Source organism: Lotus japonicus, chromosome 5 (assembly GCF_012489685.1).
Source record: "Lotus japonicus ecotype B-129 chromosome 5, LjGifu_v1.2".
Lineage (NCBI taxonomy): Eukaryota > Viridiplantae > Streptophyta > Magnoliopsida > Fabales > Fabaceae > Lotus > Lotus japonicus.
The window spans coordinates 55,183,689-55,195,136 of NC_080045.1; the positions used below are offsets into that span (position 1 = coordinate 55,183,689).

At 39.5% G+C, this 11,448-nt stretch overlaps 2 protein-coding genes across 2 annotated transcripts; one reads left to right on the plus strand and one right to left on the minus strand.

The window, feature by feature from the left end:
* The first annotated feature begins 4,593 nt into the window (after positions 1-4,593).
* LOC130719813 (uncharacterized) lies at positions 4,594-5,181 on the plus strand. Its single transcript, XM_057570418.1, has one exon. It carries the CDS (start codon positions 4,594-4,596, stop codon positions 5,179-5,181), a length of 588 nt encoding a protein of 195 aa, XP_057426401.1.
* A 3,765-nt stretch (positions 5,182-8,946) lies between these two features.
* Positions 8,947-11,108, minus strand: LOC130720169 (WRKY transcription factor 23-like). Its single transcript, XM_057570784.1, has 3 exons — positions 10,521-11,108; positions 9,997-10,140; positions 8,947-9,640 (listed from the first exon to the last, which is right to left on the minus strand). Exons 1-3 carry the CDS (start codon positions 10,946-10,948, stop codon positions 9,226-9,228), a joined length of 987 nt encoding a protein of 328 aa, XP_057426767.1. The 5' UTR covers positions 10,949-11,108; the 3' UTR covers positions 8,947-9,225.
* Between the last annotated feature and the right edge of the window lie 340 nt (positions 11,109-11,448).

Here is an 11,448-nt window from a genome sequence, read left to right on the forward strand (position 1 = left end):
ACCAATTTGGATCGCCTTAGTTTCCTCTTCTGATTTCATCTTGTACTCACTGAATCCTTCTCGAGGATCCAAAATAATTTCTGACTGTTCTAAATCCACCTCATAGACTCGATGCCCCTCTTTCACTGCTTTCTTACCCATGTGCCCATACTGCTTAAAACTTTCTGAATAACACTTTCGAGCAACCATTTGATCAGCCTTTAAAATTCCAACTCCTCCTTTGCTCAATGGATACTTCGCCGTTAAATGTCTTGTAGAAATGATCGCCCCCAATCTGTTTAGTGATGGCCTCCCAATGAGTACATTGTACGGTGAAGTACACTTTACTACCAAAAACTTAATAGCAAATGCCTCCGCATTCTTCCCTTCTCCAAAGACAGTTTTCAATTCCACATATCCTCGAACAAATACTTTTTCTCCAGAAAAACCCACTAAAGAACCATCATAAGGCAACAAATCAGATTCATTTAGCCCTAACTTTTCAAAAGCGTCACCATAAATCAAATCCGCCGAGCTTCCTTGATCCAGAAGTACCCTCTCAATTTCATAATCAGCAATCCTCAGCATTACAACAATTGGATCGTCTTCGTGAGGCTGTACTCCCTCAAAATCTCGCACAGTAAACGTTATATCGGGTTGATTGGTTGCCCAACTTCCCCAATCGTTAGAGTAAACAACATTAATGGAGTGAACGTACCTCTTACGAGCTGAATTAGTCATTCCTCCGCCACGAAATCCACCAAAAATAGAATGAATTCGCCCCTTTGCTTTTCCATCCGATTGCCTATCTTGACCACCACCCTCAATCTCTTTTCCATCTTCGGTTCGTCTTGTTGAAGTTCCTGCTTCATCTGAATTGCTTCGCCCCTCAAGCTGCTTCATATACCCAGCCTTTATCAATTTATCAATCTCCTTCTTCAAAGTAAAACAGTCATCAGTATTATGCCCTGAAATCCTATGATACTCGCACCACTTCTTCTTGTCCACGTAACCCGTTGACGGCTTTGGCTGCCGTGGAAAACGAATAACATTCGCCTCCAAACACGTGTGCAAAGCTTCAATCAAATTAACCGCCAAAGGTACTGCACGGTCATTTTGGTTCCGAGTCCACGTCATCGAATGTCCTGGCCCACGCACTCCATACGGTTGAGCACGATTTTTGAAATTAGAACGGTTATCAAATCGGCCGTCATAACGGTTACGATTATTATACCTTGCGTTGCCACGTTCGGTCCATCCCTTCGAATATTGATCTGTAACCGCTCCTTTTCTCGCCTCGAACTGCTGTTTCTGCCCAGTTACCACCGCATTCGGGCGGTTATTCTTGATCTGATCACTTTGCTCCTCCCTAATGTATCCTTGAACCCTTTCGCGTAGGTGCACCATTGTTTCCACCGGTTTCCTGCTTAAATTACTGTTTAGACCGCCCGGCCTCAAACCCAATTCAAAGGCTGCAATGCAAATTTCTGGCATCTTATCCTCCAAATGAACAGATAGTTGATTGAAACGCCCCATATAAGATTGCAAAGTCTCATTTACTCCCTGCCGAATGTTGAATAATGTCGCCGGAGTCACTTTTTGTGCACGACTGGTAGAAAACTGAGACAAGAATTTTGTAGATAATTCTGTGAAATTGACGATTGACCTTGACGGTAGAGTTGTAAACCAAATCATCGCTGATTTCCTAAAAGTTGACGGTAACATTTTGCACTTCAATGCGTCTGATGCGCCTACAATGACCATTTTCGTGTTGAAATACACTAAATGGTCCTTTGGATCTGAATCGCCATAGTAAGAATCAAGCTTCAACGTCTTCAAATTGTCTGGGACGACAGTGTTCGCTATTTCCTCTGTGAAAGGTTGAAAGTCCACCACCGTCTCAGCCATTCTTCGATCGCCCTCTCGTAAACCCTGAGTCTGATTAAGATCAGTAAGTTGATTTTGCAACTGCTGATTATGTTGACGATGTTCATTGAGATCGTCCATGATCCGCTGAAGAACATCGGGAGGAACATCATTTTGTTGAACATGATTCCTCTCTCCATTCACCCCGGATCGAGTCACCATCGCGATGAAAAACGAAGCCTAGGAAAGTATCCAAGGCCCCACGGTGGGCGCCAATGTTCCGGTATGGAACCGCAGACTAAAGCTAACCAATATCGAGAGCAAGCGAGAGTAAACAAAGTGAGTAAAATGCGTGAAATGATAGGATCCCCACCGCTTGGGCGGTCCTCTTTTATTTATAGCTTGGGTTTTGGTCCGGCTGGACCATGGGTTGCCCGGCCCATTAGTTACATGATACTGATTAGCCCATTCGGTCCGCCCATATCAGTCCAGAGAAGCACTACGGGATTGGATGCAAAAATGCGGTGGAACTTAGGCAATGGGCTGCTGCTATCGACAACACGCCTCATTGGAGTATTTCAGGAGCTGTTGATGAAATAGCTCATGCGCTTGGTCTCTCTGGTAGTCTCGATCTCCCTTCAAACGCGGTCTTTAATGATTGGGGCAAAGTTAACCTCAGCAAAGAACAAGCTAAACTTGCAACTGCACATGTTTATTGTTATTACCAAATTGGATGTAGTTTGCTTCGACGCGCGCGTGTTAGTTATGTTTACTCGTGATGATTAGGTTTGCATGTGGGCATTGTTAGGAATCTATCTACCAAAGAAAGGGGTCCAATATTGTTAACGTCATTGTGTCAACTTTATTCAGTTTAAAATCAATATATCAGTACTTCATCATGCTGCTGTCTCTGTTTTTATTAGATTTGGATATTTTCTTCTTCTATACTCGAATGAATTTTCTTTGAGCACTTCATCTCACGAATATCTCTTTCAAGGCACAATGGATGAGTTTGCGTTTTGGCTATGGGGTTTTGAGAATTGAGATGCTTTTAAATCAAATGGTTTACGGACTTTCTGAATTCAAGGATTCATATACCCCTGGTTATGGTCAAAAGGTTAATTAACTCTCTTTTTTTTTTTGATAATTTGGAGGGCCAAAGGCCAAGTGCTTAATTAACTCTTAAATAGTGATGGACCATGATGTTTCCGAAAGCATAAAATTTAGTTCAGCCTGCATGTTGGTTGTATGTTACTACTATCTTTGGGCCTCTCTCTTTGGGCTTTGTCCCTTTAATGTGAATTCATAGCTTCATGAAAAAATAATAGTCAAAATTTGTGCAAGTAAAAAGGTATCTTCTTTGCTGCTTCCTCTGCGCCACGACTGTGATTTCCACCACCAACCATCATCTGCGGCCACATCGTTCAAGTCCTTGGTCTCATCTCCTACTTCTTTTAGATCTGGCCTGCTGCGGGGTTTGTCCCCTGTTTTATAGGTGTTGAACACTTGTGTCGATGATTACCTTGTAGCAAGATAGCTCACGGCTGAGCCGACAAGGTAGTAGAAGTGACATGTAAAGATTTCATTATCAAATTTTCACTTCTGTTTGCAGTAAGTCTTCTTTGGATTGAGCTTTGGAGCAGTCGCCGCTCCCCTTCTGCCATTGCCATTGTTTCGATACCCTAGATGGCAAGGGTTTGGAGACCCTTAAAGCTTGGGCTTGTAGGGCCCAATTTTTCATGGGCTCAATAACATGGGCTTTTTTATGGGTTGTACTTACTAGAGTTCTCTTAATCTCCCTTGGTTCTAACTTAATTTAGATGTTTCTAAGGACTCTTATGCTTAATGTTAATGAACTGACCTTGTAAGTTAATTTGGGCTTATAATTTCTTCATTCAATATGTATGTCGATCTCTGTTGTAAGTGCCGCTGGGCTCCCCCTTTTGGGTGTTGAATGAATTTGAACCTTCGAAAAAAAAAGGTAAGGGCCACATAAGATAATTTGTAAGGGTAAATGAGTTCAAGTAAAAAAAATAAGGTTCAATAAATCACATCAAAATGTAAAAAAAACTCAAGAGGCTTGAGGCCCTTTCTCAATCCAAATCCAATTTGGATGGGAAATGCATATTTAGCGAGGAAGTTGTTACAACGGGGTCTCACAAAAATTAAGTCTGCGACAACAAAAGATAAGGCCACATCATGGATATCTTGAATAACTCTACCAACGTAGGTCTCAACGTAGGCCATCAATTGGATTTGGTTTCTCTATAGTTGACTTATAAGTAAGGTTAATTATGCATGTTATTAGTCCCTCTATTGGATTTGGTCTTAAAAAATATGATATCCTGAACTAGAAATTGCTCTAAACTTTCAGCCGTATTTTTCGCAACTCTTGTGTGAACTGTGAACATGAATTAGCACCAAGAAAAAGAGAACGCATGTTTATTTGGGCATCGTTTACACTACCAATAATAAATTTAAGGCTCAAATTTCGGAATTAAGTGGACAGAAAATAATGCTGTATTTAATCACACATTAACTCAACTCAACTTACGAGGGAAAAATCAAAAAATCAATCTAGCTTCTGCATTAAATCCCTTATACGAGTTACAAGAATATTGCACTCAATTGGGTCACAACGCCAACCCACATCAGTTCATTTCATATCCCTATATGTAGCCAGCCATCGTCTCTTTTTATTTTTCAATATACACGCTGATACATGCTAGTTACTTAGTTCTCGTTCAAATGGGTTTTGAGAGGTTGGTTTCTTTCAACGGAGGGAGCATACAGACCACTGTGACAAATGTGAAGTGGAGCGTTGAAAACCTTCTACGGTCTTTCTTGGATAATCATTCTAACCAAATGAAGATCATTGGGTTGGATACCGAGTGGGTTCTATCTCAAGGTGAGGAATCCAAATGTGCAACTTTGAATCTTTGTGATGGACGTTCATGTCTTATCATTCAGCTACAACGTTTACCTTCCATTCCCTGTTCCCTGCTCAATTTTCTTCGTCGTCCGGATTTCACCTTCGTTGGTCTTGGCATCAAAGATAATTTGGCCAAGTTGGAGAAAGACTTCGGGATTGGATGCAGAAATGCTGTGGAACTGGGACAATTGGCTTCGGCTGTCAAAGGTGACCCTCGTTTGAGCTTTTGCGGCTTAGATGAACTAGTTCATGCTGTTCGTACGGATTTTGAACCTCAAAATTGGCCTTCATGTGCGATGTTTAAGGATTGGGGTCAAATGAACCTCAGCATAGAACAAGCTGAATTTGCTGCCATTAATGTATACTCCTATCACTATATTGGGAGGCAGTTGCTTAGTCGTTAATTATTAATCGGTATTTAAGTTTGCTCGAGCGTGTCTAACTTCGTGGGTATTTATTTGTTGTTTGAAATCTATCTAGCTAGCAAAGAAATAGCTCTTATTTTAACATTTGTACTGTGTTTATTTTATTCACTTCAGGTTTAATCAGTACTACATGTCTACATGGCTTCTTTCACTTTTTATTAGATTTAATTTGGATATTCTCTTCTTCAATATTGGAATAGATTTGCTTTTGGTGTTCCATTACACAAACAAATAAATAAATATATAATTACACTCTTGTAAGGCCAAAACGGATGAGGGGGTTAAATTTTCGTGATGACTTTATGCATTGATGACTTCAGTGTTGTGCGGGATTAATTTAAGGTTGACTGGCTATTTTCGTTTTCGGTTTTGGGTTTAGAGATGACTTAAATCACTTTAAAGTGGAAGAACAAGGTTTAACTTTAATGTGGAAAAAGGGATGACCTATTGACATGGGCAGTGTATTCATGGGGCAATAGTTTATTAGACGAATTTCACTTTTGATCTTTGATTTAATGTGATCTTGTGAAAGTGGTAGCTCACTTGTCATATAGGTTCGTCCCTTTCTTCCGATTTGGGCGGTACATTATTAGTTGCCCAAGTGCGCTATTGGTCGAGGGGAGAAAGTCAGGATGTGGGGAGACCCCTTTTTAGGGTCAAAAGCTTAAACAACTCTTTAGGGGGCGTTTGGTAGAAGGTTGGGAAATACATTCCCGGGAATGTGGAGGTAGACAATTATATTCTCGTGTTTGTTATAAGGTTGGAAATTGGATGCACGGGCATAAAACATTCCCAGGAATGGCGTAACTTCCATAACTTCCACCATTCGCAATTTCGCATATAGTGATGGACCGCGATTTTTCTGGAAGCCTAATCAAAATGGAGTTAAGCCTGCATATTGTATGTTACTATCTCTGGGCCTCTCTCTTTGGGAATCGTCCCTTTAATGAGAATTCATAGCTAGCTTCATGAAAAATTGTTAAAATTTTGTGAAAGTAATAAGGGGCCCATAAGATAATTTCTAGTGTTTGTAGAAGTCCTACAACGCCGGCTCCAAAAAAATATAACACCTTTTTTGTAAGGCCTGCTTCATTTCATGGATTCAAGCCAGTTTTATTTTGTTCATGGGACACTTTGGTAGGGTGTTGCGGTGTATGTTTTAAATTTATAGCAACTTTGGTGCATGTAAAGCTTCTCCTCCTCTAGGGAGGCTCTTTTCCTGCTTTAGGTAGGTCTTTCTCCCACAACAGGTGGGTGTTTCTCCACATTAGGTGGATTTGCTTACCTAAATAAGTGGGTTTTTTGCTTAGTTTTTGTTTGGATCCTCTTGGCCACCATAGCCTCTGCCCTTTTCATCCCTCCCTCCACCTTGGCCGCCTCTCCCACCTCCATCTGCCAACGTTTGCCTTGCTGCAGATCCAGTGCTGAGAAGGTTCGACCACCACCTCAATGTCTGAGATGTCGTAAGAGCCACCGCAACACAGGCTGCCGCCGCAACCCAGATCTGAGGCCATCCTCTTCTTCGTTTTTTCAGGCAGAGATCTGGGCAGAAAGGTGAAAGCTTGGGTTGAAAAGTGAAAGCTTTGGTTTTGTTTTGTTTTGAAGAGGAAGTGGAAGTAGGGTTTGGGTCGTCCTCTGCGTGCTCTTCCTTTACTCCCCTGGTTGGCTTGCTGTTATCACACTCTTGTTGTTGGCTCCATCCACTCCCTGTTCCAGATCTACAAAAGCTTCCTATTATCCCCTCACTTCTCAGAGATGCTGGATTGTCCCCCTGTTGGTGCTGTTGAAGCCGTTCTTGGGCTTTCCCGATAGCGGACTGTTTGCAACTACGACAGAGCCGAGTGAGTTGTATTTGGGGAGCGCCGGTTAAAACTGAAGATTGAAACTTCTCCGCTCAGAAGTCAATCAGGCTCTTTGGTATTTTGGGGTTTAGGGGCTTTTGAATGGCCCTTAGGGTTTTTACATCATGTTTTATGCTGGATGTTTCAGCTTTATGTTTGAGTGTGCATGCTTCTTGTACTTAAATTGCTCATGTTTTGCATTGCGATATCGCTCGTTGAGATTTATTCCCGCATGTTGTAAGTGTCGTTAGGCAACCCTTAGGTTATGAATGAACTATGAACATTTGACAAAAAAAAAATAGTGTTATATGTTGTATTGCTTTCATTAGGTTTGATGGACATTGGTTTTTAGGCGCTGTTTACCGTGGCTTTAGCCATTAGTTTGATATCTGATACCCATTAAAAAAATCAAAAGAATCTTTGGGTTTTTATTCTTCTATTTGTAACGCTCATAGATGACAGATGAATGACAATGACAAACTATATGAAGCCCACAAAGCATGAAAAGAAATGTGGTTCCACCGTTAGGCACCACAAATTTTAGATTCGTTATCCGCTTCTAAAAATTGAAAACACAATTTATCTTAATAATGAAATGATTTGTCTAATTTATCCTAACCCCATAATTGCATGCTAAATTTCTGGTTGATTAGATATTAGTGTTGGGAGACTGAGAATAAGTCTAACTTAATGTCATATCAATTTTAGATATTTTGTACATATGTTACTTCCTTTATAAACCTCATTCATATTTAATGGAGATTTCAACTCATGCTTGAATTTTCAAGCAATACTAGTTTGCTAATCGTGTAAGCAAGCATGTCGCAATACATGACATTTATTTGCCATTGGGGTGCAGGAATAGAAGAAGAATAAAGGCAATTTAAAACACCATTTTAGCTTTGGAAGAAAAGAAGTGATATTATACCCTACTTTATACTATGCTAAACAGGTGAAGTATTTAATCTCAATGCAATGTATCTGCCACTTTACCGTTAAAGAAAATAGAAAACGAAAGCGTATAAAAAAATAAGACTCAACTGAAAGAGACAACAAGACCCCATTGATTAATTTCCTTGATGGTGGCGTGTCGTATATAACTTCTAAACAATGTATTGGCAACTTGGCATGCAATGCATCCCCTCATCCCTGAACGCGCTATATATCTCTATTAAATTTTGAAACTTCAATTATTCTTCATAACGATTAGAGTGATCTCTCACCTGCTCAATTAACACCAAAGCTTAATAACAAGTACCACCTGTCTCTATGCCTTCTTTAAGAAGCTCACACATGAGTCATTATCAAATACTATCAATTACATCACACACAGTGTGACCATATCACACTAAATTAATATTCTTAGCTTGTATCATTTTTTCTCCTTTTGTTATTTTCTTCTCTCTTTTTATTTTTGTATTGCATTGATAGCGTGTAGAATACACAGGGGCATTTACTCACCCAGCTAAAAATGGATCAGAGTGGTTGAATTTCCCTTCCCATTTATAACCCTGCACCCCATATTAGGATAAAGCTCCAGTTTTCACCCACTGTGTTCTTCTAATTTTAAAAAAGCATTTTAACTATAATTGGTTATGGGTCTTTGTTTCCATACCAATTGTTCCTTAACCTAACAATCTTCACTGCTGTGAAATCAATGCACATTCCTCCACCAAATAGAAACAAAAACACAAGACAAAGGAAGAGTCAGAAATCAGAAGATCAAAAACTGCTTTTTTTAATCATTTCACACACTGCCCCAAACCCAAACCCACCAACGAGAAACTATGTTCTTTCATTTTCTTTTGGATCTATACGGAAAGCTCAAATACTGAAGCAATTAAAACAACCAGTTAGAGACGTGACTGAGGAAGAAACCAGAACCAGTCCCTGCAATATTGGATCATAATAATACTAATTGTAATAAATAATAGTAATAATAGTCCATAATAATGATGATGATGGTTACGTGCAAAAAAAGATAAAGTGGAATTTACAAGTATGATGATCATGATCACTAATCTTACCACCTATCACTCTATCAGTCATATCATGAACAAAAATTACATGTACTACTAGTACTAAAGTTCTTAGTTCTTTCTTACCTAGAAAAAAGTCAGCAAAAAATTAAGCCACATGAAAGAACCTGCAATGGATCAGTTATTTTACTTATCAATATCATCTACTCTTCTTTCAACATGTGTGAAGGAACAACATCTTGAAGAAGCCCATGGTCCATTAGAAATGCAGTCGCTTGCTGCATCTCTTGAGTAACAAAAGCAGCGTTTTTTGAAGATGGAGAATCAGAGTAAGGGAAACCCTGCAGAGATGACAGCGTATTGACAAGGTGCTGGTGGGGATGGTGCTGATACTGGGACAAGTAGTTTCCTTGCAAAACTGAGCCGAAGTTAGTGGCGCCACACGCGGTGGAGTAACCTGGCCGTATCGGAGCTCCGCCGAAGCCTGCCCGAGGCATGACCGGGCTTGAATGTGTGTGTTGGCCTTCATAGGTTGTGACCACAATGCTTGGATCAGTAAAGGATCGCTCCACACGTTTCTTCACATTACATGAAGCACTGGTGCAACGATAATAGCTCCTGTATAAAAACACACAAATGTTAACACTTAACAGCTTGTTTGTGTACTAAGAAAAATCTGGTTTCGGAAACCAAAAGAATTTCTCTATAAATTAATTCTAACACATAAGAAGGATATTGTAAACAAAATATATGAACGGTTAGTAGTAGTAAAAACATGATTTATGAGATCATAAGTTTGCCCAAATTAATTTAACAAGTTTATAAGGGAAAGAAGCAAAACTAATAAGAAAACTCATAAGCTTCTCATAAAAGCTTCTTCAAAATTCATTTTGGCTTTTGAATATTGTAGAAATAGTACTTTATAACATATGTTTGTGATTAGAGAATTAAAAGCAAGCAAGCATTGTTAGTACCTTGGAAAGGGGCTATTTTTCACAGCTTTTTGACCGTACTTTCTCCATCTATATCCATCTTCGAGATGATCTACCTCGCTTTTGGTCATGAAGGCGAATCTTGGTTCTCTCTGTCTCTTCTGATTTGTCTTCTTTGCCTTCAACCTGAACCAAACAACAACCAGCAGCAGATCCCAGAATCCATCAAATTAACCACTAGTATTGTATTGTATCTCAAATAGTAAAAAACAAAAAGCAACTCCATCACATTCATTTATCTAATTTGATCCTGAAACAAGCTTCCCTTTCCAACATAAAGCAAAAGCAGATATAATAACACGTACTTAGCTTTATGCCATACTACCACAAAACATGTTCTTCACATACCATGCTATGAAATTAGCCTTTGAGAAATGAAGCTTAAAACAAAACACAAAAAAGAAGAAGAAATTGGGGAAAAAAATAAAAAAATACCAATTTGTACAAAACAAAAGATGGCTTTGATAAAAAAGTTAAATAAATAGAAAGAGAAGAAAAAAACCCACTGTTTCTTGGTCTTGTTGTGTTCATCATCTTCTGTTTGGTCAACAGTCTTATTCTGTTCATCATTAATGACTGCCTCACTTGATGTCGATGAAATCGAAGAAGAGTTAGGAGTAGCAGGTTGCTGATTCAACACCTCAGAAGAACACTCTTTCCCAGCATCATCAGATGGAGCCTTCACTGTAGCAGTCTGATGATGAGGCACAGACACAGTACTAGGCATAGTTGAGAGTTGTGGTAAATCAAGCAGAGAACCATAGTCCTGCACACCCTGACCCAGTAACTCCATAAACCCTAAAGAGCTTTTCTCCACCTCAGAAAAATCAAATCCATTGGAAAATGGAAAGGCACTAGAATTGTAACAAGGGAAGGAAGATGAACCAACCACATCCTCAGTCTTCACAGTACTAGTACTAGATTTCTTCTCCATATTGCTAGCTAGCTGATAATTTCTCAAATACACAAATCCAAATCCTTCATTCCAAAAAACACAATCTCTAAGGTGAGAAATGAAGAGAGAGGTTTATAGCTACAGAGAGAGAGAGAGAGAGAGAGAGAGAGAGAAAGAAGGGTTGTGTGTAGTTTTAAGCTTACAAGAAAGTGAAAGGTGTTTGTGTTTGTGTGAATGGAAGGGACACGGAGAGTTTGACCGGCAATTGTAGGTGATTGACTGGTACGGAGAACGTTGGGCCGGTGACATTGTGAATGCATGGTCGACGCTTTCATACGTGGTGTTTGACTGTGTGTGTGAACGGGGTTCCGCATACACTGCCACGTTCTGGATTCCAACGGCGTTAAATCAATTAAAATTAATTTCCCTCCTTCTTTTATTAAATGCCAAATTGCAAATAGTGTTTACTCTTTTTTTTTCACTGTGCTGAAATTATGAGAAAAAATAGAATAGCGTGTGATAAACAAAACAAAACAAAA